Raw genomic sequence first — 27,835 nt, 5'->3', positions numbered from 1 at the left:
TATGGGTAAAGGACCAAGATTTTTATAAATGAAGTGTTCTTGGACGACGATTCGAATGTGATTTATCAAATGGTATTTAAATTTACTATTAGAAATTTCCTTGAACTTCAAATTTCCAAGCAAACATTTCAGAACATAATATATACATGGAAATATAAACATGCATAATATCTATTATAGGTATCATCATATCATTTGAGTAACTACAACATTAACACATAGATTTCACTACAAAAGAACTTACCCTTTTCCAAGTGAACAAATAATGGACGAAGAACGAACTTATTTCAGCAGTGCTTCCAATCTATTTTGTGTTGAATTTTTGCCCGAGTTAGAGGAATTATTTTTGAGCAATGCAGCCAATTGCAGTAGGGAATTCTGTTGCTGTGTTTTTGATACAACTTTCTGGACTTTGTTGCTGTTGTTATTACTGGCCTTCGGGGTGGTGGTTGCATTTGAGGGTTTCTTCTTTTTCTTTGTTTTATTCGTTTGTGTCAGCTGTTGGGCTACCTTTGGAGTTTGTGCAGTCGGTGCTGGACATGGCGATGTCATTGTTGGTGGTTTTTCCTTTTGGGGTGTTTTTGGTTTATTGGTATTTTGTTGTTGCAATGGCTTTTCTTGTTGTTTGTCTAGAGGTATTTTCAAGCCAGCCACCTTATCTTTGTTTTTCTTTTTCTTCTTTGGCTTGGATTTTGGCCCATTTTCATCCAAGGCAATGGCTTCTTGTTGGACATCTGCAACATCGTCCACTTTCTTTGCTTTCTTTTTGGGTTTATCCAATTTGACAATGGATTTATGTTGACATTGATCACATTTAATTTCTATATGTTGGGTAGCTCTCTTCTGCAACCATTTGGCGCGTTTTCTTTGTTTCCCGGTAAGTAAATCCTTTTGGTCGGGTTCCTTTGACTTTTGCAGCTTCTCAATAAGCCGTTTTGTCTTTCCTTTCACTGTTACATGCTGAGACTTCAGTTTCATGCGAAATTCACTTTCGCTCCAAAACAGGCCGCAGTGGGAACACATTTGCGTGCTGGCAAACTTTTCCTTTGGTATTTGTATGGTGTTTCTAACAAGTTTACGGCACATATTCCTATTTGGAAAAGGATTTAATAAAAATTAACACTTAGAATTAGGTAGAAGTACTTTAAATTCTTACATATAATAGGATTTCAATAGTTTATGAACATGGGTTTCTGGCTTTAGAGCTGTCGAGCAATTCCAAAACAGGCTTGCTTTACTTTCGCGCTGCTCCTCCATCGTGATGTCAAAAGCTGTAAATGTTTTCTATTGAATGCAAATATTTTCCCGGATTTTCTACAATTCATTGATTTAAGATATAAAGTTGCACATTTTCCTCCAAAACATCACCTTATATGTGCATGTCTCGTTCAGCTCGTTCAGATGTGATTGTGATGTGAATTGGTTGGTGTGTGTTTGTTTTGTTTTGTTGACAAAGCAAACGTCAAACAAGTACGTATGTTGGGAACGTCTAGAAAAAGAAGAAGCATGTATGTTGGTTATTAATTCTGAATCCACACAGTGTCCAGGGAGTGGATGCTTGAAAATTATTTCCTGGGGGCAAAATTTAATCTAATGAGAGAGTTCTCGCACCCAGGGATGCAGCATTGTCGAAATCTAGACATAATGGAACAATCTAAAATGGAAAAACAAAACAAGCGATAATTTATATAAGAACCTAATAAAATTTTAATTTTGGAAAATATAGATTTAACACATTTACAAATCGATTTGTATCAAGGTGTCAAAGGTAGTAGAACAAACCCACAAAAGTCTCTTAGTACACAAAAAATAAGAGTTTGGGAATACGGGGAATCGGTGAAGTTTCTGTGCTTGCAGATCCGGGTATACACGGCACGGATTCAATACGGATTATACATTAACTCAGATGAAGATAATGCACTGTATTGAATATATTTCTTTTGTTAACACTTAACTTAATATACTTTCTTAGTATTACACTTCCACTTCAATTAGTGGTATTGGTAGGTCCAATTGGACCTTGGACCACAAATTCCACCAACTAGATATTGGGGATATTTGGTATTGATTTAATGTCTCTGAATACGAAATGTCAAATAATTTATGATACCCTACACCACTTTGCTAATTTGTTAGAGCTCCACATAGCAATTAAAAGTTTGTAGGGAGAATTCAATCATACATGATTATATGATTATAATTAAAATTTAAAGTTGAAAAGACTAAATATGTCGAAGCATTTGTATCTTTTAAATTCGGACTTGTATTGCCCATTTGATATATAAGGGAGCTATATCCAAATCTGAACCGATCTTGATAAAATTTGGCAAAGATATTTCTGAGCTGTATTTGATACATTGCGGTAAAAAGTTACCAATCACAATGAAATGATAGCTCTTGCTTAACGTTTGTCAAATTGTACAGCATATCTTATGAAAGAGAAAACCAAATACAATCCAACGTGAAGCTACCCAACGGCAAATAAATCAATTATTCAATGCGTCTCCTGACACTTCTTAATGGGTGAACAATACGGAGAAATATAAAGTTTGCTTATCACTATGAAATGATAGCTTTCCCCTCATTGTTTTTCAGTTGTACAACATATCATATGAAGTAGTCAACGAAATACAACCCTGCATGTAGACACCAAGCGGCAAATAAACACAAATATCAAAGGCGCCCAAGCGGCTTTCTTGCACAACAACATTTTGAAATTTTCTTCAACTGTTTACTAGTCGCTGGCGCTTGACCAATTGTCATTGTCTACAAATCTACAAAGGAAAAAGGATCTCCTGGAGAATAAGGCATCTGAAATTGTGAAAATTATTATTCTGACGGATTCAAAGAATTCCAGAACTTCAATTTAGTTACAAATTAAAAAAAAGGATATAGTAAAAGTGAAAACAAACTTGACAAAGTGAATATTTTCAAGAAAATAATCAAAGCAAACAAATGAAAAATGGATCCTTTTACGCAGGTAAGAAGAAGCAGAGGATTTCATACTAAGATTCCACGGAATAATTTGTGATAGGAATATTTGGAAGGATATAAATAATTGTATGCTTTTCCATTTTCCCACAGCGCATGCTTGAAAAGGCAGAACAACGCAGCCGTGCCTTGGGCATTTGCAGCACAGATGCCAGTAAATTTCCTTGTGGTGATGCAAACACCTCGTCTTCGTCAATGGCTTCAACAATTAGTACAGGCAGCGGCGTCGGCGCCGCTTGTACAACAACAATGGCGTTGGCTTCGCAACAAAAACAACAGCTGCCCTTGCATTCTTCAGCAAACACATCGTCGTCGACTGCTAGTGGTGGTGAAGGCACTGTAAATAAATTGCATGTCGTGGAGAAATCTGTGGAAACAATGGCATCAAATTCCCAAAATAAATCTTCAAATGTATCGCCACGTAAGGTTTTGAGACAATTTTCTGCTGTCGATAAAGAAAATATGGATTTGGGCATAGAAATTAACATTATGACCGACAAAAATGTTGAGGTAAGTAAAGTGATGAAGCTAGACTTGAGGTTATGAAAAACGAAATGCAAAGAAAAATGCAGAAAACAACGTCTGAGGAATTGATCAACGATTCCGTTCCGTAAACTTCTTAAATATGTTGATGTTATTGGGATATGATATCTGTCAGTTCCATTATTAATTTTGAGTTCTATTCCTAAGAAAATTCCAAAATAACCATTTTCAAATTTCCAAAGCTTTTTGTCAAACTTCTATCCCCCAATGAGGGTTTTTAGGGAAATTTTTGTAAAAACGTTCTGTAAAACTATTTTTTTTTTCATATTCTTTCAGGTCCAAGTCCAAGTAGAGGAACAAGAAATAACCGACGATGAAGATTACAGCAAACATATGGCGAAGTTGGGCAACATTGGAACTTCCGAAGGCACCCAAAGGACAGTCGTCAATGAGCCAGCTGTTAAAATTCGTGATACCTCACGTAATCGCCTGCAACGCCTCGGTGCTCTATATTCTGACAAGGATGATTTATCATCTCCCATACATCGTACCGAGGCCAATTTCCATGCCGACAATAAAGACGAAATCGATATGAACAATCAATTGCACAAACCCAAGCAACGATTTGGCAAATTGGCTGCCTTGGCCAGCACCATCAATCAATGGGAAGATGACACCTCACATCATGTAGTGACTCCCACAACAGAGGTGACAAAAGTACCACCACCAAAACCCGATTTGCCAAGTAGAGGCCGCTTGAGGCCAGAGGGTCATCATGTTAAAGGACAAGCACCACAACCACCCAAAGACCAGGCGCCCAAGTCTCCAAAGGCCCAACAGCCACCAAAATCTCCCAAGGCTCTGCAGGCACCAAAATCTCCCAAAGCCCAGCCAGCACCAAAATCACCTAAAAACCCTGCCCCCAAATCTCCCAAAAATCTTGCTCCAAAATCTCCCAAAGATAAGGAACAGAAAACCAAACAACTGAAATGGGATCCTAAGGTTTTGAATTCATTAGAGGCCCAAGGTTTCCAGAGACGTGAGTCATCGACCGTCAAGGTATCGTATGATTTTAAACAAGATGAAGAAATGATGATGGACGAGGAACTACAAAGCACTGCTGTTCCAAAGGCAACCGAAGAACGACGTAATGTGGGAAAATTGGACACAACTAAATTTAATGCTCTGACCAGCAATAAGGCAGAAAATAAACCTCCAGTTGCAGAGAAAAAAGTGCCCACCGTTAAGGCGGGCTTAGTGTCGGGAAGAGCAGCAATTTTCGAGGCCCAGGCCAATCAGCAGCAACAACAACAGAAACCTCAAAAAGATCCCACTGAGTTGTCGCTCAAAGAGCGTATGAAACTTTTCGAAAAGAATAAGGGAGAAGCCTTGGTGCCAAAGGCTGCTTTTGGTATGGCACCTCCCATTAGTAAAATTTTACAGGATTCCCACAATAAAAAGGAGGAACAACATTCCAAAGGTAAGTACTTTTTTTAAACGAAATTCAAATATGTTTTAAATTATCTAGAGTAGGATGTTATATTGTCTAAAGTTATTGTAAGGGAAGGGAGGGAAATCAACCATCCAGGCTTTTTGTAAAAATAAGTTGTAAATCCATGCCTAAATACCTACTCATAAAGGAATATTTCCTAGAAATTGTTGAAAACGCGAAAACAAAACATTCTCAAATTTTCTGGAAATGTTGTAAAACTTAAGGATTTTTGAAACAATTCTGGGATTTAAGCTAAAGACACTAATCCGCGATTTTATTGACGTTTCTTAGAATTTCTTACCTGAAATGCACACACACTAATCATAATCTTTACCTCACTCTTCATTTAGTTACAACCTCCGCGACAGCTGCAAGTAGTACAACAGCAGCAACAACTAATCCTCCCGTCTTAGTGAAAACTAAACCTGAAAGTAAATTACGTGACAAAGTAGCTGCCATTTTTGGCTCTACTCAATCGGAGAATAAGATTAAAGAAGACATACGTAAACAACGTGAAGAAGAAATGCAATTGCTAGCCAATCGTTTCAATAAACAAAAGGAAATTTTCTCACAACAACAGCAGCAGCAACAACAGACATCGTCAAAGGATCAGGAACTCAAGGAATTGGCTCGTCAGGCCCAAGTTAAGGCAGCTGCAGCTTCCCTAATCACATCATCATCATCCAGGCCACATGCTCCGCCACCACCACCTCCAATGCCAACGGGTGGCAATCAGCAAACCACGAAAAGAAGATCACGTAAGTTGAAAATCCTAAATTTTAAAATGAAAGATTTGCAATACTTTATTGACATTAAAAGAAAATTAATTGAAGGTAATGACTTCTCAAACTCCAAGAAACCCCAGCAACCGATAATGATGTTTAAGATTTTATTTTGTAACTCTTGGTCCAATCTTTTATAATTATACGCTCAGCTCTATGGCTACAGAGGTTATATATCATTTAATAGGCCCAAAAAGTGCCTCAAATGTGTGAAATAATGTTTTTAGACCCTAGGTCTCTTTGAACCAAATCTATTTCACTACATTTGGAGTTGATCTAGCGATGTCAGTCCGTCCGTCTGTCTGGTTGGCTGGTGTGAACGATAACTCTCGAAGGGAGTATCCGATTTAATCAAAACTTTGAACATCGTAATATTATTATCAAAATTAGATCGTGTTGGGAGATTGGCAATATCGGTCCACTCCTTCTGGTACAACCTCCACAAGGGGTCAAAATTTTGAATATCTATGAAACTTATAAAACGCGAAATTAACAACCGATTCCATTCAGACTTGCCCTTCTCAATATTTCTATGAGCACAATATCTGTTATAAAGATTGTGGAGATCGGACCATTCCTTCTGGTACCTCCCCCACAAAGGATCAAAGTTTTGAGTAACCAAAACGATTATAATATCCGAAATAAGCATCTGGTTCTCTTAATATCTAGCACATCCCTTTATTTCAAGTAAACCAAGGTCTGGTGTGAAGATTTAATATATCGGTCCACTACTTCTGGTACATCCCCCACAAAGTTTCAAAAATTTGTCTATCCTTGAAACTTTTAAAAATCTAAAATAATGTCCGATTCCATTCAGATTTGGCACACCTCAATATTTCTATCAAGACAATATCTGTTATAAAGATGGTAGAGATCGGACCATTCCTTCTGGTACCTCCCCCACAAAGGGTTGAAATTTTGAATAATTATAACTCTTATAAAATGTGATGTAAGAGTCCGATTGACATCAAATCACACACATCACAATATTTTTATTAGCCCAAAGTCTGGTGTGAAGATGGGATATATCGATCCACTCCTTCTGGTACATCCGCCACAAAGGCTTAAAATTTTGAATATCAATGAAGCTCATAACATAAGAAATTAACTTTCGATTACATTCAGTGTTGGCATATCTCAATATTTCCATCAACACAAGATTTGTCATAAAAATTGCAGAGATCTGACCATTTATTTTGATAACAACTCACCCACATAGGGTTCAATGTTTAAAAAAATAAAGGCTAGAAGAAAGCGAAATAAACATCCAACTCCCTTTAACTTTCACACATACAATTACATTTTCTTCTCTTTCAGCCGGTGATGCTATTGATGGCGTGGGAGAAGACAGCAAACGGGTACGCACAAATCGTCTATATCCCGCCTTATCTGATCTTGAGTCCAACGAATCTCTTTCGGATAATGAAAATAATTATTGTACTGCTGCTACGGCCTCGGCTCTCAGCACGGCCGATGAAATGAGGGCCTCGCTGGAACCATTGCGTGGCCAAGACGCCGCTGCTCGTCACGATGAAGACAACGAAGACAGGTGCGAAGAAAAATTCTATTCATTTTTATTATTCTGTTTATGTCTCGATTAGTCAGTGACAAAAACGTAACAAAATGCGCGCAAGTATTTGATTATGTTATGAATACAAAGAATATAGGCTTTTGCTCACCAATTTACCAAATTAGTTTATAAGTACAACAGTTATTTATTTATTTATTTATGCACACATACATATTTATTTAAACTATTTATTGATAGCTTTAAATATTTATAAACCATTTTGAAATAAATGTTTGTTATATTGTCCATTTTTTGTGGTCGTCAAATTGAATTGATTTTTTTTTTGTGTGAATTTTTGTTTTTAATTGATTGGTTTTTATTTGTTTTTTTTGTTTCCCCCCATTTCCCATTAATCCAAACTGCAATGGCTTTTTATGTTATCTCTCCCTACCGTTTGGCACCCCATTAGTTATATGGAAACTGAAAATGAAGATAGCAGTGTTGGTATTTGCAATGGTAGTTTAGGACGTGAAATAATGCAAGTTGTGCAAAAGAATGATAAACAAACGACCCATGTCAAGGTAAGTAATTAAATGGAAACAACCCTTATTGTTATGCTCATCCTTGTGTGTGTGTTTTTATCTTACAGGAAGTTAGATATGCCGATAAGGATGAATACTTTGAAGATAATACCCGTGATTCATCGTTAAATTCCTCGGCAGCATCAATGGGTATGGATGATTATTTGGATGAAGCCTTGGAAGATAATGAAGATGGTGATGATGATATAACACAAGACGAAGAAGATGATGAAAATAATAGCCGCCTGTCAAGAGGGGTAAGTTTCATGGATTTTTTAAATTAAATTGAAATATGATTTTAATTTATATTTGATTTTTTTTTAGAGCAAAGGAACAACTGCCTCAAACAGTTTTAGTTTCCGCAAGGCAAATACACCCAACAGACAGGGTACATATCAAACAATACATGAGGAGCATTCTGATGACCAACATAATGCCATGAATGTGGAAAATGACAATGGAGGCCCTGATGGTGGTGCATCCTATATGCATCCAGTGAAATCGGAATTAAGCATAAATAAGGAAAATGAAAATGTTGTAACACTGGTGCATACGGTCAGCTTTTATCGTCGCCAACAAAGTGCAAATGTAAGTTTTCGAATTTTTGTCAGACAGTTCCCAAGAATTTCTTCAGGTTGAAGGTAAAGACACAAACCTCCCCTTTTGGTGGAATATTTAGAATTTGGAAAATCTACCAAAAAAAAAAAAAAATGATCTCCGCCTTAACAGACTAGGCAAAAATTAAATTTAAAACGATTTGTAAAAGACAATTAATTTTTACCAGAATGTGATCCGGTCAAGTGCATTCTGTGCCTGAAATCCTTAGTTTGGAATAAAAGTGCCATGAGTAACAATTCTTTTTTTACGGGCGCTGTACTAACACCCAGATTAATGTTAACTCAGATCCTGAATTGCAAATTGACAGGACAAAACGATCGAAGGAATTAATCTAAGCACATTTATATTCCCCAAGTTGAATTTTCATTTTATTGGAATTGATCGGATATATGGATACAAATTAGTGACTTTGAGGGGGTGTGTTAACACTTATCAATCGTTTTTATACCCTACACCACAAGGTGTTCAGGATATTATGTCTTTGTGCATTTGTTTGTAACAGGCAAAATGAGACGAGATAGACCCATAGATTCTGTTGATGATCTCCATAGAATCACATTCTGAGTCGATTCATGCATGTCCGTCCGTCCATTCTTCTGTTCATGTATTTTTGTAAACAAAGTACAGGTCACATTTATTGTCCGATCCAGATGAAATTTCGTAGATATAGCTCCCATATAGGGTGAGATAAAAATCTGCAACCAAGTTAAAAGCCAAAATTTTTACATTTTTTAATTTTATTGAATGAAAGCAAAAAATGTCGGAAATAGCATTCAATTTTAGAATTTTTGAATTGATCGCCTTTGGCACGAATTATGGGCTTCAAACGGCCAATTAAAACATGTCACACGCTGCCCGAATATTGCTCTGCGGTATTTTGGACCATTTCCGGCGAAGCGATTGCTTGAGGTAATCGACACTTTGGTATTTTTTAGTGCCAACCTTGTTTTCCAAAATCCGGAGATTTTGGTGGCCATTGTGCGCTGGAAATGAAGCGAGGAACCCCATTTTGTAACCATTCTAGGGTGGCGCGTGCTGAGTGCGATGGTGCTTAGTCCTGTTGGAATGTCCCAGGTCTGCGGCCAAATTTTTTGCGTGCCCAAGGCTTTAATACACCCTCCAGAATATTTTCGCGATAATATTCGGCATTTATTCTGATGCCACGGTCGATTAATACGAGCGGAGAGCGCTGTTATGACGGTTCACACCATCACCATGGCCGGCGCTTGAGTTCTGGTGGCCAACCGAAGATGTACATTTTCAGCCGACCTCTCGGCATTCAACACTTTCGGCCAAGCGAAGCAACTCTTTAGGTCTTCTGACCCTATTTTCTTTCTGTTCCAGTCCTTTGTGGTAATATTTTCAAATCTCGCTGTAAAATTGTTGTAAAAATGTTTCATGTGCCTCGAACATAGCCACTCTAACATAATATTCGCCACAAAATATTAACGATTCAAAAAACAATTCACCCTCACCTCCAAACGACCAGTACATTGCTAGGTTCACCACACATTCTTACAACACTGTTCTCATCACTTTTGTGAATAGTTTTGTTGTAATTTCACCATTCAGTTTATCCAACACTGTTCCCACCTTTACTTAATTAATGGTTTGCGTCTTGGCTTCCCAAAATAACTTCACCTTTCAACCACTCCAAACTAGTCTTTTTAACAACCCAACATATTCTCCTTTTCTTTTACAGAGTGCTAATTCAACACCGATACGAAAAATATGCCGCGAACAACAAGTTTTGCGTTCCGCCATGGAAAAGCTAGAAACTAAAGGTGTTGGAGAACAAGTGCATTTTGTACATGAACCGACCGAAGAAAGTGATGAAGAAAGTCAATCTGAGGCCGAGCAAGATGACTCTCATTTGGTGCAGGAAAAAATCAAGAAACTTTTGGAAGAAGTTTGTAAACAGCAGCAGGTTATCGCGCAGACAAGCCAGGCTTTGAATTTGTGTGCAGCCACAATTGAGTTCTCCGGATCCACAGAATCAGTGGAAGGTGAACGACATCTCTTGGTGGCAAGTGAGTAACCAATTAAATATTTAAAATCTAATTTTTATTAACTTCCCACTTCCATATTTTTCCAGCCCATCGTCGCCAGGCTTGTTTGGATGAGGTACAACGTTTGCGTGTTGAAAAGACTTTACGCCCCTTGGGAGCACCTCGTGAAAAGGGCCGTCTCACAGTCAAAGAAATCACTATTCCCCTGAGACAAGATTACATACGCAAACTGGCAGCTGATACCATATCTGGCCATCATCTTGTCTGCTTGCTCAAATACAATGAACATGTTCTGGCCACCAAGACAGTGCCCACGTTACCCGGGCTTTTGGCCGTTAAATTCCCCGACGTCTTGCAATTGAATAATGTCTATGCTGATTTTAGAGTAACCCTGGAAATTTATGGTATGACTGCCCAGCGTGAAGTTCTACCGCATGAAGTAAAATACCACATAAATTTGAATAAAAAATCTGGAGCAAAAACACCCAAAAAGAAAGGATCCGATAATCGTTTGGTTATGCCACCAGTCCAGAGTCCAGCTGGTCCCCATGCAGTACGTACTCCTGCCTTGGTACAATACGGTTTTGCGATATTCTCATTGCGAGAGATACAAAGGACCTCGTGGACATTGACACAAGTCTTGGGTGTAAGTCCGCTGGAGGGTGTGGTTCACATGAAGGTCAACTGTGAGCTTTCAGTATCCGTGGAATATAAAGGTTTCCTCACCATGTTTGAAGATATTTCCGGTTTTGGTGCTTGGCACCGGCGCTGGTGTCATTTGAATGGTACCATGTTGAATTATTGGAAATATCCTGATGATGAAAAGAAAAAGGCTCCCATGGGCTCAATTGATTTGTATACATGTTCATCGCAAAAAGTCAATACAGCGCCGCGGGATATTTGTGCTCGCCTCAACACCATGTTGCTGGAGTGTCAAAGGCCGGCACGAGACACAGATCAAGAGTCTTTGGTGATTGTGCCAAATGGTCGTACAACCACAGTGAGATATTTGTTGTCGGCCGATACCAAGGAAGAACGTGAGGAGTGGTGTGCCTATTTCAATAAAGCCCTGACACTGTTAAGAGCATGGGGTCCCCCACAGTAAATCATAAAAATCCATGCATACCAGTTGTCTCCACATCATAACGCAATGTCACAAACCTTGTCAATGTTAACATGAGTTCGTTCTATTTGTAACCAAGTTATCGTTGTTTCTCAACACAAACTACATGTTGTTTATATGTTTAGTATTAATAATATTATTTTTTATGGAACAAGTATTCGAAACGGCATCGTTTCACAACTTATTTTTGCCATGATATTCTAAATATCATAAATTTGTCGTATCACATCTCAGTACATACATAAATTGAGCTTATTTATAAGTTTATGTGTATTGTGTTTTATTTTTGTTTTGCTTGCCAAAATTGGTTTCAGAAATTAACCATTTATAGTATCGTAACCTCAAAAATGAGGGACAGAATAAAAAAAAACCAGCGTTAATAACATAACCTCACCGGTATTTTTTGACGCATTCGTTTTATCAAGAAGCCCAGTTTATATATTTTATAGTCGTAAATTTAATGCAATTCAATGGTATGGTAATTCATAAAATTTCTATGCATTGTTTAATATTTGTATAACATAATTAGCTAAGTCGTATCTCTTTTTTGTATTATCCAGATACATGCGCATTATATTTTTAAAAAAAGTAAATACAATAAAATATTTATGTACTTATGTAAAAAAACTCAAAATTTGGAATTCTTTGCAGAAAAATATTTTCCTAATGATTGGAAATGAATGTGAAATGTTTATGTTTTATTCCCTTCATCATAAAAATGGAGAATGTATAAATTTATCATTCTGTTTGCAACACCTCGAAATTGTTGTCCGATGCTCCAAAAAGTATATATAGCTATGTCTGAGCGTCTGTCCATTTTATGAAACCACGATGGAGTTCGCACTATTCCTACGGAAGCACCACTTTCAGACCTAGGTATTTTCAGTAAAATCATGCTTTGAGTGTGGATTAACCCAATTTGCCTATTGTCCTCTTATTGAAATATATTTTAACTTGCGTCAGGATTATTCAAACTGTTGACCCTATCTGGGAAAGGTTCCGAGGGGGTGGGTCAATATTGTCCATTTGCCATCTGACCTAAGTCTGATATAAATATAACAAGTTAAAAAGCAGTAATTCCGGCCGGGCCGAACTTTGAATACCCTCCACCATTTGGAACGAGTTTCGAAATTTTCAAAAAAATAAAATCCTTGAAAAATTCTGTTAAAATTTTAAAAATACCGAATATAGCCGTTTTATTGGAGTCTATACGACGTGGCATTGTTTTCCATAAGCCATTACCATATTCCAATTCGAAAACTTAAAAAAATCATCAAAATGTCGTATATAGGGAGGTATCATTATATCGGAGCTGTGCGAAGACCGGGTCCAGCATAGACAATTTTCTATCACAGGCTGTAGCATCCATTACGAACTTGAAATACGACATCTCAAACTTTTTCGGTGGGTATTGTACATAAACTCGTCAAAATATCGAATATATGGAGGTACTGAAGACCTGGAAGAAGATCCCATTATGAATTCTAAATACCTAATTTTAAACAATTCCGTGGAACAACGATAAAATCATCAAAATACCGAATATTGGGAGGTACCGTAATATGGGGGCTATACGAAGACGTGGACCTGCACAGACAATTTTCTGTCAACGACTGTAGTATTTATTACGAACTTCAAATACCAAATTTGAAACAATTCCTGGTAATGTCGCTAAAATCATCAAAATACCGAATATAGGGAGGTACTGTTATATGGGAGCTATACGAAGACGTGGACCTGCACAGTAAATTTTCTATCTTAGGCTTTACTATCCCTTTGGAACTTCAAATATCAAATTTGAAACAATTCCGGTGAATAATGTCGCTAACATCATTAAAACACCGAATATAGGGCGGAGGTACTATTATATGGGGGATATACCAAAACGTGGACCTGCACAGACAATTTTCTGTCAACGGCTGTAGTATCCATTACGAACTTCAAATACCAAATTTGAAACAATCCCGGTGAATAATGTCGCTAAAATCATCAAAATACCGAATATAGGGCGGAGGTACTATTATATGGGGGATATACCAAAACGTGGACCTGCACAGACAATTTTCTGTCAACGGCTGTAGTATCCATTACGAACTTCAAATACCAAATTTGAAACAATCCCGGTGAATAATGTCGCTAAAATCATCAAAATACCGAATATCCGGAGGAGTCGTTATATGGGGGCTATACGAAGGCGTGGACCTGCACAGACAATTTTCTGTCGTAGGCTGTAGTATCCGTTACGAACTTAAAATACCAAATTTGAAACATTTCCGATGAATAATGTCGCTTAAATCGCCAAAATACCGAAAATAGGGAGGTACCAATATGTGGGACTAAACCAAAACGTGGACCTACTTGGCCCATTGACAATAACAAAAGTTCTGCAGACATAATATACATTTGAGTAAAATTTTAACAACCTACTTCAATTCGTTCGGAAGCTAGAGTGATTTTTACAGACGAACAAGGCTAAATTGGCATAAAATTTTTGTGGGGTCTAAAATGTTGACCCATTTTGGAGGAGCTATCAAAAGAAGGGCGTACCATGTGGAGGAGGTACCATAAGGTTCACACCTAATATTTTGTTAACAGAAATATTGAGATATGCGAAATTTGAAGACAATCGGACATTTATTTTACATTTTATAAGAGTTCTAAATATTCAAAATTTTGACCCTTTATGGGAATGGTACTTAAAGGAGTGGACCGATATTTTCCATTGTCCCACATGACTTAGCACTGATAAAAATATTAGGATTTGCAAAGTTTGCACAAAATTTGAACTCAATCTATGTTCGATAAGAATATTATCATCTACCAAGTTTTGACCAAATCGCAAACTCCCTTCTCCCTCCCCTAGATCGACTCCAAATGTCTTGAAACGGATTTCGTCCGAAGAGACCTAACAATGCGCCAACATAATATTCAGTCACATGATAATTCAGCTCCGTCTGAGAACAAGAGACTCAATCTCATGATCGTGGCCCTATGTTGGGCGCCGCAGTGTTGTGTACCCCATAATGCGCCTACTATTTATGATAACATTCATATAACATTCACATATGGTGATGTTCAGCTCTGTCTGTAGAGTATGAGACTGTCAATCCCACGTTCGTGAGAACGAGCCCTACGTTGGGTGCCATATTGTTGTGTACCCCATAATACGCCCACTATTTATGATAATAATCAGCCATATGATGATGTTTAGCTATGTCTGTAGAGTATGAGACTGTCAATCCCCCGATCGTGGGAACAGGCATCACGTTGGGCGCCATACTGTTGTGTATACCATAATGCGACAACTATTTATGATAATATCCAGACATATAATAATGTTCAACAGGCATCACGTTGGACGCCATACTACGCATACGCATCGTGGTATACGATGCGCCAACTATTTATGGTAAGATTCAGCTCCGTGTGTAGAGTGTGATACTCTCAATCTCAGGTTCGTTCATGTTGGGCGCCATTTTGTTGTATATCCCATATTGCGCCAACTATTTATGATAATATTCAGAGATTTGATTTATAATATGATATATGATATTAAGACATATGATAAAGTGCAGCTCAGAGGATCATAACCCTACGTTGGGTGCCACACTGTTGAGTACCCTATAATGCACGTACTATAATAATACGTGCCATATGATGGTGTTCAGCTCTGTCTGTAGGGCAAGAGACTGTCAATTTCAGGAAAGTGGAAACGCACACCACGTTGAGCGCCATACTGTTGTGTACGCCACAATGTGCCGACTATTTATAATATTCAGCTCAGTATAAAGAGTATGAGACTCTCAATCAATCTCACATTCGTTCACGTTGGGCGCCATATTGTTGTGTACCCCATAATGCATGTACTATATATGATACTATACCACGTAGGTAAATATTATCAATCTCAGAATCGGGGAAACGGTCACCACGTTGGGCGCAATATACAATACGCCAACTATTTATGATAATATTCAACCTCACGTTTGTGGGAATAAATCCCGCATTGGGCGCCATATTGTTGTGTATCCCACAGTGCTCCAACTATCTATGATAACATTCAGCCATATGATAATATTCAGCTGCGTCTGTACGGCACGAGATTGATAGTCTATCTCTGGATAGTGGGAACGGGTACCATGTTGGGCGCCATACTGTTGTGTACGCCAAAATAGCCAACTATTAATGATAATATTCAGATCCGTCTGTAATATAAGATTCTCCCAATATCACATTCGTGGGAACGAGTCCCACGTTGGGCGCCATATTGGAAGTACTGATATTGTCCATTTTCTAGACTCCATGTGTGCAGAGATGGATTTAGTCTAAGGGGACCTGGGGTCCAAAATCGTTATTACCATGAGGCACTTTTTGGTCGTATCGCTTGATATATACCATCTGTAGCCATATGGCGGACGGTATAAAAATTGCAAGCAAATGTGTCCACTATGATTGGGTTAATATAGAGCTTTTAAATCTGTGCATTGTTTCTAGGATGTGATATAAAAACAGAATATGTCGGTCTAGCCTGAATTGCAGATTCCTTTTTATTTTTAAGAACAATTCTACAGTTTGTTATGCGGAATATAAAAAAGAGATTTAAAATTTGACTTTCATTGCCTAAAATTTGCTTTTTGTGTGTGAGAAATAAAATAAAACAAAATAATTATTTTTTTTCTGTTCTTTTAATTTTTCATTGTTTATTTTTTTCTTGTATAGTATATTAATAGTTATAATACATAGACATTTAGTATTAACAACTTGAAATATTGAACATTATGGATGTGTTTTCTTGTTCCTTTTTTTTAATATATATCCATATATAAATTTTGGTTTTTTTTTTAACAACATTTTTTTTTCATTTGTTATTTATTCTTGAGCAAAATTCTTTTATATCCATTGTTTTGTTTATTTCTTTTTTTAATTGTTTATGTTGATTTTTCGGCAAGCACACATTTAAAGCATTAACAGTTTTTGAATAGATTTTGTGTTTTTTTTTTCAAGTGTCTGTGTGGACATGTGTCTCGGTGTCCACATAGAATAGGATCATAGTGGGGTTATTTTAATGGTATTAACATATTTCATTATATAAAGCCACTGAATGTTTTATGGTGTTTTTTGTTTGATATGAACTCATTTATTTTGCCATTTTTAAAGAATTTGCACTTTTTTTAAACAAATTAAGTAACAATCCTTTGTGTGGGTAAAATACGTGTGTGTGTGTTCGGGTATAATTTGCATGTTTTAAGTTGTTTTTTTTTGTAATTTCGATTTAGGCTGGTGTGGGAATTGTTAAATGTACCGTGGCTGGCTTGTTGTAATGAGGTTCGTTTTGGTGTTGTTGTTGTCGTTTCCTTGTTTTATGCAAAACAATAAACCTTGTTTTAATTTCTGTGTTTCGGCGTTTTTTATTGTCATGTGTTGCTTTGTAATTTGAAATGTAATTGCTTTTCTTTTAAGGTAGGTATTCATGTTTGCATGTAAAATGTGGTATAGGAGGGGGAGGGTCTGGAGATTTTTATATCCATCTAGGATTTAAGCAATGTTTTTCTTTTTTGTGAGATATCTCCTTTAAAAATTTGGCAATTTCTTGCGTTTTTCATTTTTTAGTTACATATATAGTAAGTGTATATATATTTTCCTTTTAAATATGTATGTGTATGTGTTATACATGTGTGTTTTTGTTGTATATATGTATGCCTGTTCTATGCTATACTAAATTGATATGGTTTATATTTTTCATTCAATATCAATGCGTTTACATTTAAAAAAAAACTCCCTAAACTTTCGTATTTGATTTCCATAAAGAGGTGTAGATCAGATTTTATGAAATTTATACTTATATTTATCTGAAAAAATAATACTACGTAAATAGTCGTAGGCATCTATAGCTGAGTTAGAAATAAAACTGAGCCCTTTGAATCGGCGAAAAAGTCTGGATAGAAGGAATAGTTTCAACAGCCAGCCAATCCGATAAATGATTGTGGGAACGGGCAAGACATTGGGCGCCATACTGTTGTACCTACGCGCCAACTATTTATGAACATATTCAGCTCTGTCTAAGACTCCCAGTATCACATTCGTGGGAACGAGTTCAACGTTGGGCGCCATATCAGAGGTACGAAAGAGCGAAACGTGAAAAGAGCTTGAGATTCCTAATATCTGGTTTGTGGGAATGGCTCCACGTTGGGCGTCATTATCTTATGTAAGGGCCCAACTATTTATGATAATATTGAGACAGATTATTTGGCTTCGTCTGTAGAGCATGAGACTGTCAATATATGAATTATGAATCGGGGCAAATAATGTACCAATTATTTAGGAGAATATTCATTCATATGATAATATTCAGGTTTGTCTGTAGAGCATTAGACTCTCAAACTCTGGATCGTGAGAACGGTCCCACGTTGATTGGCATACTGTCGTGTACCCCATAATGTGCCAATGTGTCCACGTTGGGCGCCACACTGTTTTGAACCCCCTTATCAATTATTTAGGAGATAATTCAGGCATATGATGATATTCAGACCGGTTTGTAGAGCATGAAATTGTCAATGTATGGATCGGGCTCACGTTGGGCGCCATATTGTTTCTTACCCCATAATGCGTCAATTATTGAGCATAATATTCAGCCATATGATAATAATCAGTTCCATCTTGTAGGACATGAGACTATCAATCTCCAGGCGTTGGGCGCCATTTTGTTGGGTACCCTCTAATGTGCCAACTTTTTATGATAATATTCAGCCATATTAGTAAACTCCGTCTGCAGAGCATGAGGCTATCAATTTCAGGTTCGTGAAAACAAGCCCCACGTTGGGCGCCATATTTTTGTGTACCCCATAATACGCCAAATACGGACCCACGTTTGCCGCCACATCTGTGTATCCTTAAAGAATATCAGTATGCCTCTTAAGAGCCCTATAGAAGACATGTATAACAAATGTTCTACCGATAAAAATAACATTTGGAAAAGGGGCTCTATCAATGGAAGAATTTTAAAATATCTTAAAAATATCTATCTGTGGAAGAACTGCAAGGGTCTTCCTATATTCGAATGGGCCAATATTGTCCTTCAAAAATATTCAAAATATTGACCCTTTGTGGGAAAATACTATAAGGAGTGGACCGATATATTTCATCTTCACACCAGTCCTTGGGTTAATAAAAATATGTGTGGAATTAGAAGACAATCGGTCTTTTACATAACATTTTATAACAGTTATAATTATTCCAAATGTTGACCCTTTGTGGGGGATGTGCTTGATGGAGAGGACAGATATGTCAACTTTCTCACCTGACCTAGCACTGATGCAAATATTAGGATTTGCAAAGTTGGAGCAAAATCGGATTATCCTTTCTCTCTCTGGGCAGTAAAATATTTTTTTTAAATTTCGACCTTTTGTGGGGGATGTACCAGAAGGAGTGGACAGATATTGCTCATCTCCAAACTCGAACTAAGTTTGTTAATAATATTACGATGTACCAAGTTTGGACCAATTCGGATACTCCCTTCGAGAGTTAACGTGCGCACCCGCTGATAGATACACGGACAGACGGACATCTCCAGATTGACTCCAAATATCCTGAAACGGAATTGGTCCAAAGAGACGTAGGGTCTAAAACCGTTATTTCGATGAGGCCTCGATGTTTTGGCCACTCTAGGCATATGTCTGAGATTATCAAATCACCGCTTGAAAGTATTTTACTCGAAGAAGTTTTATTTATGGATGATCTGAAATAAGTCCTCTGCAAAGGTCTCTTTTTTCTATATGGAACTTGCAAAAATTCTTCTACTTACGGAAGACCAGTTTTTGGATAAAATACATTCATCCAAAAAAAAAAAAAAATGAACGTATTTCAACCAAAAACTGGTCTAGAGGATATCTTAGTAGGTGTCCTTACGTTAGAAAATCTTTATAAAATCTCCTATGCAATGCAAAGTTCTGGAAGGTATTTTACCCATATTTCACCTGTAGAATGTCTTCCATTTATTGACGATTTATGTAAAACATCTCTGAAATGGCTTCTTTCTATAAACGAACTATAGAAGGTTTGCAGAAGGCCCTTTAGTTTTATAAAATCTATAAAATGTCGTATAAATATATGAGAAGTTTTTAAGTTGAACTGAAGTTTATGACCAGAGATTTGCGATGGAATTGGTTTTGGAATGAAATTAATTAAGAGAAAACATCCTCAATGGTTAAAATCGACTTCTAGAAAATTGTAAGTTTTGTTCTATAACCCCTAAAAATTGTTGGAATTCTTTGCTCAATTTTTTTTCGACCCTTAAGCCATCTCCAATTGTTTCAAAACTTATTCTCGGTTATGTCTGGTCTTAAAATTATTTGATTTTAAAACATCGTCATCGTAAATTTAGTTCTATAACCCCTAAAATTAGTTGGAATTTTTAGCATTTTGTTAATTTTTTTGTCAATTTTGACCCTTAAGCCACCTCAAGTAGTTTCGAAATTCATTGTCGATTATTTTCATCAAACCTACAGCCCAAGACCTTCTCTGTGTATTGCTATTAAAATTATTTGATTTGAATTTTATACTCACTCTCATTTTGAAAACTCGATGAGTAGAAGTTTCTCCCCTAGTTTTTGGGAACAGTTAACAAAGTTTTAATTTTTTTATATAAAAAATTCAAAATTAAAAACCCTCACCTCTTACTTTTCTGCTGAAAATCAAATACATTTTTATATATATGTATATTTATGAATTAAATATTTATATGTGTTTTTTTTTAATTTATATATGTATGTATATTTTCCTACTGTATGTTATAGTTGTTGTTTTTTTTATTAATATAGCATTATTATTAATGGCTTATTTATAATATTTTTTAAGCTATAATTGTTTTTTTTTGTTTCCTTTCATTTCTGTGGAATGTTAACATTTTTTGTCTGTTTCTTTTTTTTCTTTTATTCTTGTTACTTTCTATACTTATATAATTGTCACAAAACTGTCGATACATCACATTTCATTTGTTGTTGTTGTTATTCTTCTTCTTTTGTTTACCTAAAAGTTTATAGTTTTTTCTCTAGAGATTTGGAGATAAGTTTTAAACCTTCAAAGGATATTTTGTGTTACATCCCCTTATAAAGTTAGATAGAATAGTCCTTCATGTTTCCATAGTTAGGAGAGGAGTAAGGAAAGGGGGTATGTGACCTTTAGGTTTCAGATTTTTTTTCTTTAATTTAATATTTAATTTATAGTTTTTTTCATTTTTAACAATAATAAAAACAAGTTTGTTTTCTTCTTAGAATATATTTATTTTTTTTGTAATTTTGTTTCTGCTTCCCCTAATTTCCAGGAATAAAAGCATCATACACTCACAGTGACAATGTGTTGATGACAATTTCCCTATACAACTGTTGTGCCTTTAAAATGTTCTAGTGTTTGTTGTAGCTGTTTTCTTTTGTTGTTTTTTCTTTTTCTTGTATCTTCATTTGGCAGTGTGTAAACCTAAATTTTTGTATTTTTTCTCATTTGGCAACACAGGGATTTGCAGATGTTTAGTGAGAGTGGGTGGGTGTGTTAGTGTGAGTGTGGCTCTGTGTGCAAGTGTTGCATACAAAAAAATGTCTCTAAAAAAACTTTATAAAAACAATGATATTTCTTTTTGTTGTTTTCATTGCTGTTGTTGTTGTTGCTGTGTAAACTTGTGCCGCTACTTGGTTTAGGAAATCAAGTGCATTTTTTTTAATTTGCATTGTTTGGTGGTGCCTTTGAAACTTTTCTCAATACAGAATTATATAAAGTGAAATCAATCTAATAGAAACTCATATTTACAAAACATTTTGTGTTTTTTTACAACCATTTTCATTGACTAACTAAAGAGAATGAACTAAATTAATAGATAATTAAAGCTGTTTTATTATCAATATTTCTCCTCGTTTTGTTTTGCCAAAGATTTGAAATCCTTGAGGAAACAAATAGATGAAATTGATATTTTTGTAAAATTTTATAAATATATATATTTTTTAATTTTTTCATAATTTTTAAGAGGTTTAGCTATGGTGCACTGAACTTTGTGAATATTTTGAATCCATTTTTTGGGAGGTATTTTTTTGGAACTCAACTTTTGCAGTATTGAAACAGTTATTTAAAAAAAAAACAATTTGTAAAAGTTTGATGTTGAAATGACCATTTAGAAAATATGGTCCAACAGGTGTCAATAATTTTTGTTTGAGGGTTTGATTTTCCAAGCGGAAAGTTATCGAAATTTTTTTTTTAAATTCAAATCACTTGTTTTCTGTAATTCATTAGATTTCTGTTGTAATGGTAAGAATTCCATTTCTTTTTCATTTGCCCAAATTACATTGGGAAAGTTTAATTGCGAAAGGTCTCTTTTGCTATAAGAGAGGTATTGGGAATGGAAAAAAATTACATGTTCTTGGTTTTATCCTGGAAAACAACAACGATCTTTTAATAACCTTCACCATTTTAAAAGAACTTGAAGAATTTCAAAAAAAAAAAAAAAAAAAAAAAAAAAAACAAAAAAAAAAAACAATAACATCCCTAGAAAATTACTTCTTAAATTAAACCCTTTATATTGGGCTATACGAAAACGGTCCGAACCGATCCCATATTTCAAAATACGACATTTGATTTGAAATCATCAAAATACCTAATATCGGAAGGTATTGTTATATGGGGCCTATACGAAGACGTGGGCCAGCCTAGGCGATTTTCATTCATAGGCTGTAGAATTCATTACGAACTTCAACTACGAAATGTGACGCAATTCCGGTGATAAATGTCACTAATATCATAAAAATACCGAAAATCGGGAGGTGTCGTTACATGGAGGCTATAGGAAGACGTGGGCCTGTGTAGGCGATTTTCATTCATAGGCTGTAGAACCCATTACGAACTTCAACTACGAAATTTGACGCAATTCCGGTGAATAATGTCGCTAAAATCATAAAAATACCTAATATCGGGAGGTATCGTTATATGGGGGCTATACGAAGACGAGGACCTGCATAAACTATTTTCTGTAACAGGTTGCAGTACTCATTATACATTTCAACTACGACATTTGAAAAACCGGTGAATAATATCGCTAAAATCATAAAAATACCAAATATCGGGAGGTGTCGTAATATGGTGGCTATACGAAAACGTGAACCTGAAAGGCGATTTTCATTCATGGGCTATAGTACCCATTACGAACATCAAATACGAAATTTGAAACAATTATGGTGAATAATGTCGCTAAAATCATAAAAATATCGAATATCGGATGGTATCGTTATATGGGGGCTATGTGCAAACGTGGACCGACATTGCCAATTTACGAACTTAATCTGCCTACTGGCAAAATTCACATAATTTTAACCTCCTATCTCAATTCGCTCCAACCGAACCAATAGAACCGTATTCTTATTTCGGATTTTATAATCGTTTTGGTTATTCAGAACTTTGACTCTTTGTGGGGGAGGTGCCACAGGTAATAGCATATCATATGTTGAAAGAAATATTGAAATGTGGCAAGTTTGAAAGGAATCGGATGTTAATTTCGCGTTTTATGAGCTTCATAGATATTCACAATTTTGACCTATTGTGGGAGAGGTACCAGAAGGAGTGGATCGATATATTCCATCTTCACGTCAGATCTTGGATTAATAGATATATTGGCATGTGTGTAATTTAAAGACAATCGGATGTTTATTCCACATTTTATTAGAGTTATGATTATTTTACATTTTGACCCTCCGTGGGGGAGGTACTTGATGGAGTGAACGATATTGTCCATTTTCGTGGACAGGATTTGGAAAGTTGGATCATCTTTACTCTTTCTGCGCAGTCAAATATTTTCTTTGAAATTGTTGACATTTTGTGGGGGAGGTACCAGAAGGAGTTGACCGATATTGCCTATCTCCGAACTCGATCTCGATCGAATATTACGATGTACCAAGTTTGGACCAATTCGGATACTCCTTTCGATAATTGAACAGATAGTCGGACGGACATCGCTAGATCGGCTCTAAATGTCCGTTATTTTGATGAGGCACGTTTTGGTCGTATCAAATGATATATACCCACTGCCATATGGCTGAGTGTATAAAAAACGACTACTAAAGGCAGACTTTTGAACTCAACAAAGTAGCTATCATCATATAGGTGCTTCTTCCTTCTCCTATTCGATGATTTTTAAAAATATCGTCCACTTAGCTAACGTGTACTCAGGATATATATGACCCAGACTTCACATTTGAGAACCTGTCAAGTGAGAGCCAAAGTTATTGGCCCGATATAAGCTCTTTCCGACATTCAAATGTAATAATAACAAACATATAATACCCCCAACACATAGTATATGATATGAAGGAGATAGAGATAGTTTTCAAAACCGTATTCAAGTAGGACCTTGTAGATGAGCTGAAGCTAAAGTTGAACGTGAATAAGAACACACTTCAATAAATGAGACTTTAAAGGCGATATAAGATGGAATTTTAAGAAAACAATCCCCTTATGGATTCAAAATATTGTGCAAGTGTTAAAGTTCAAGCGTGCAATATGTGCACTATATGTGTGATCGAAGCTTTAGATCCTAAACTACACCAAATTCATGAACAAAAAATTCGATGAAAGAAAATATTTAGAGATTAGAAAAATCCATCTTGGAAGTTTTTCTATAGTTCAGAAAAAGCCACTTTACATAAGACTCTTAAGGGGAACATTTTGCTACCATTTAATATGTCCTAGTTAGAAATTTTTTTATGAATTTGGTGTAGTTTGTGTTTACCTATAAATAAAAAAAATTTAAATCACAAAAAAAAAATAAATAAATAATAAAATTTAAAAAAAAAATAAAAAAATTAGATAAATAAATAAAACAAAAAAAAAAAAAAAATCAAATCAAATTGTTTTTAAAACTTATATAATTTCTTTACACATATATACAAATTAACATTAAATTAAAAACAACAACATAGGAATGTAAAATAAAATACAAATCGAACTACATTTTGAAGAAAAAATAACATAAATTTGTTTTTGTTTTTTGTAGTCACATTACATATAAATAATTAACGAATTTACGATTTTGTTTAAGTAACACAATAAGTAAAAAATTTCAATGCATTCCCAGTTCCGGCTTTTTTTTTTTTTTTGAAAAAATTACCCTTAATTTCCCATGCCAATTAGCAGCAGCGCAGCTTCACACAATCGTCGAAATGAAATTTTTTGCCTTTGTTTTAGTTGTTCCTTTTTTTTTGTTGGCGGTCGTCGCATGGACGCTCCCAAAAGGAAGAACAAAATTTGTGTTACTTAAACAAAATCTATACGATCCTATGGATTTCCTGTATTGCCCGACGCCTGAGCGTTTTGACGTCGCAAATCGGAACCGATCAGCGCTGTTATGATGGTGCCGCCTATCAACATCACCGCCATGGTGACATTGGCCGTAATATCGCCATAGTCACCCAACAGCCATGAATACAACGATGTAAAGATAATGCCAAAGACTTGAGAGGCAGCATTCAAGAGGCCCGATGATGTGCCTTCCGGTTCGGGATAGGTCAGCTCAGCACCGAATTCAAAGCCAACCGGCAAATAGCCAGTCATAAAGAAGCTGAGGAGAAAAAAAGAGAAACATAAAATATAACAACCGTCTGGACACTTGGATTTCCGTGTCTGCTCCAGCTGACTAGGATGATGATACTTACCCCAACAAGGATGCCGTAACATAAACGACAGCAATACTTCCGGTATCTAAAGTAAAGGCAAACACCCACATTCCCACCATGGAAAAGGCATACACAGCCAGTGTAGTTTCCCTGCAAAGAAAGAAAAACGGAAAATTTGTTAGAAATACCATTACCAGGAAAAATCGCAACAACAATAATATTATCAAACACAAATACACACAGAGAGATGGTATCACAAAGAAAATATTGCATGATTCCACAAATACACCAAGCCAGCAACATCAACACTCAAACAGAGCATGGCTAGACCACAAAAGTCTGGTCGAGTTTTTAGTTAAAGTTCCCTTTTAAAGCTTCAACAATGTAACGGCCAATGCCCGAGGCATGGTACAAAATATGTTTCGCATTAGACTCGAATTTTGAAAAAGAATACAATTTTCAGTTATCCTAGCCTGTCTGTCTGTCTGGCCATATCTGTTCCACATTTTTGGTTCTTAATTAACAACAGAAATTTAATTTTTTGAAAGCTTTTACTTTTTGGCCAGTCATATTTTATAGTTGATTATCAAATTAAATTATCATTGCATTCTATACTTTCGGGAATAGATAACATTTTAGAAGAGAAACAAAAAAGGGAGACTCTTTTCATAAAGAATGAAGGGGGACTCTTCGACGAGAGAAATTTATGGATCCGATAGGAGTCTGAGGAGCCGAAGGGAATCTTTAGAAGATCACTAACAGAAGCATTTTAGGGAAGGTAGGGGGTATTTTTTAGAGTTAAATGAAGTCTTTGTTAAGAAATTATTTATATATGAGTTGAGGAGAGTATTTTTAGGCGAGTTGTGGATAACATTTATAGCCACGCTGAAGTCGGAATGAGTCTTTTTAATTGGGTTAGAGATTTTTTTAGACAAGTTGATGGGAATATTTTTAGGCGATTTGAAGAGAATTTTTGGATGATGAATTATTCAGAGACAAGTTGAAGGGAGTCTTTTACAGAGGAGGCGAAGGAAACATTTATAGACGAGTTAAAAAAAAGTCTTTATAGACGAATTGAGGAGAGTATTTAAAGACGAGCTGAAGTGCCTTTATTGCTGGAATGAAGGGATTTTTTTTGCGAGGGTTGAATTGAGTTTTTTTATGCGAGTTTAAGGAAGTCTCTTTTTCGACAAGTTTATGAGAGTATTTTAAGATGAGTTAAATTGAATCTTCATGGACGAGTCGAAGGGAGCCTTTATGGACGAGTCGAAGGGAATTTTAATAGATTAACCAAAAGGAATGCTAATAGACGGGCTGGATGAATTTTTTTAGACGAATCAATGCAAGTCGTCTTTTGGATGATTTTTTAGACGAGCCTTTTTAGATGAGTAAAAGGAAGTCAATTTAGACGAATTTAAGAAAATCTTCCTAGGCAACTCGAAGGTGGTGTTTTTTGATGAGTAGAAAGAAGTGCCTTTAGACGAGTTGAAGAGAGTCTTTTAAGAGGCTTTCGAACGGGAGACTTTGGACGAGTTGAAGGGAGTCTTTTCAGACGAGTTGGAAGTAGCATTTTAAGGGCATTTAAAGGAATTATTCATAGAGTTGCGCAGAGCCTCTTTAGACGATTTGAAGGGAGTTTCTTTAGGCGAGTTAAATGAAGTTTATAGACGAGTTTAAAAGTGTTTATATACGAGAAGAGGAGAGTATTTATAGACAAGTTGAAGAGAGAGGTTGAGGTGCTGGATGAAGTAAGTCTCTTTAGATGGGTTAAAGAAAGTTTTTTAGACGAGTTCTAGGGAAATCTTTTTTACAAGCTGATGGGACGGGTTGGAGGAAGTTTTTTGGATGAGTATTCATAGACAAGTTGAAGCGAGTCTTTTTAGGCGAATTGAGATGAGTTAATTAGTCGAGTTGAAAGTAGTTTTTATAGATTATTTTTAGACGAGGTGAAGGAAGTCTATTTAGGCGAGTTGAAGGGAGTTTTTTGGATGAGTATTCATAGACAAGTTGAAGCGAGTCTTTTTAGTTTTTATAGACGAGGTGAAGGGAGTCTTTTGAGACGAGTAAAAGGAAGTCTATTGAGACGATTTTAAGGAAATATTTTTAGGATAAATATTTGAAATCGATTTGGTCGGCCTCCTCATAAAGTGGTTAAAATCAAAAAACTATTTTAGGAGATTACTAGAAAACGGACTAATAAATGTCGAATTTTCAACTCGACCAAGTATTTTAAGTTCCCATTCTGTAAATCCTTCTGCCTTCTATGCGAAGTTTATTAAAATAACATCCACTAAATTAACGGTAAACAAATGTAATCGGGCTATGAAAATATATACCATTAAATATGTAGTTCGATCACTGATACTCCCAAGAACCTGAAGGCCAAACTCGGTAACTTATCAAGTGAGAGCCACTTTTAGACGAGTATTGTGGGGTAGACGAAGTGGAGTGGGGTTTATGGGAGTGCTTATATACGAGCCTAAGTCAATCTGAAGAAGACCGCTCATATACGAGGTGAAGAACCCCTGTAGCCAAGTCCTGAATTGAAGAAGGAATGAAGGGAGTGTTCAAGCTTAAAGGGGCTGAAGGAAGTCTTTATTGCC

At 36.0% G+C, this 27,835-nt stretch overlaps 3 protein-coding genes across 6 annotated transcripts in view; 1 reads left to right on the top strand and 2 right to left on the bottom strand.

The window, feature by feature from the left end:
- LOC101893795 (uncharacterized) overlaps window positions 1–1,432 on the bottom strand; it is a 31,299-nt gene extending 29,867 nt beyond the window's left edge. The window contains exons 1-2 of the mRNA XM_005178964.4: window positions 1,157–1,432; window positions 245–1,090 (exon numbers count right to left, since the gene is read on the bottom strand). Of these exons, the coding sequence (XP_005179021.1) occupies window positions 283–1,090; window positions 1,157–1,257 (909 nt within the window). The 5' untranslated portion in view covers window positions 1,258–1,432 and the 3' untranslated portion in view covers window positions 245–282. The remainder of the gene's footprint in view (window positions 1–244; window positions 1,091–1,156) is intronic.
- Window positions 1,433–2,744: 1,312 nt separating this feature from the next.
- Window positions 2,745–12,223, top strand: LOC101893632 (anillin). The gene is made up of 10 exons (XM_005178963.4): window positions 2,745–2,980; window positions 3,085–3,501; window positions 3,811–4,954; window positions 5,317–5,724; window positions 7,066–7,297; window positions 7,728–7,839; window positions 7,908–8,096; window positions 8,164–8,427; window positions 10,160–10,487; window positions 10,553–12,223. Exons 1-10 carry the CDS (start codon window positions 2,963–2,965, stop codon window positions 11,569–11,571), a joined length of 4,131 nt encoding a protein of 1,376 aa, XP_005179020.1. The 5' UTR covers window positions 2,745–2,962; the 3' UTR covers window positions 11,572–12,223.
- Window positions 12,224–24,457: 12,234 nt separating this feature from the next.
- LOC101893006 (heme transporter FLVCR2) overlaps window positions 24,458–27,835 on the bottom strand; it is a 146,765-nt gene continuing 143,387 nt past the window's right edge. For all 4 annotated transcript variants that reach the window (XM_059130838.1, XM_005178958.4, XM_005178960.4 and 1 more), the window contains 2 exons: window positions 25,272–25,382; window positions 24,458–25,177 (listed from right to left, as the gene is read on the bottom strand). In XM_059130838.1, the coding sequence (XP_058986821.1) occupies window positions 24,895–25,177; window positions 25,272–25,382 (394 nt within the window). In that variant the 3' untranslated portion in view covers window positions 24,458–24,894. The remainder of the gene's footprint in view (window positions 25,178–25,271; window positions 25,383–27,835) is intronic.

The sequence above is a fragment of the Musca domestica genome, unplaced genomic scaffold (genome assembly GCF_030504385.1).
Source record: "Musca domestica strain aabys unplaced genomic scaffold, Musca_domestica.polishedcontigs.V.1.1 8, whole genome shotgun sequence".
Lineage (NCBI taxonomy): Eukaryota > Metazoa > Arthropoda > Insecta > Diptera > Muscidae > Musca > Musca domestica.
The sequence above is the reverse complement of the archived record's forward strand: the minus strand, read 5'-3'. Positions and strand labels throughout refer to the sequence as shown.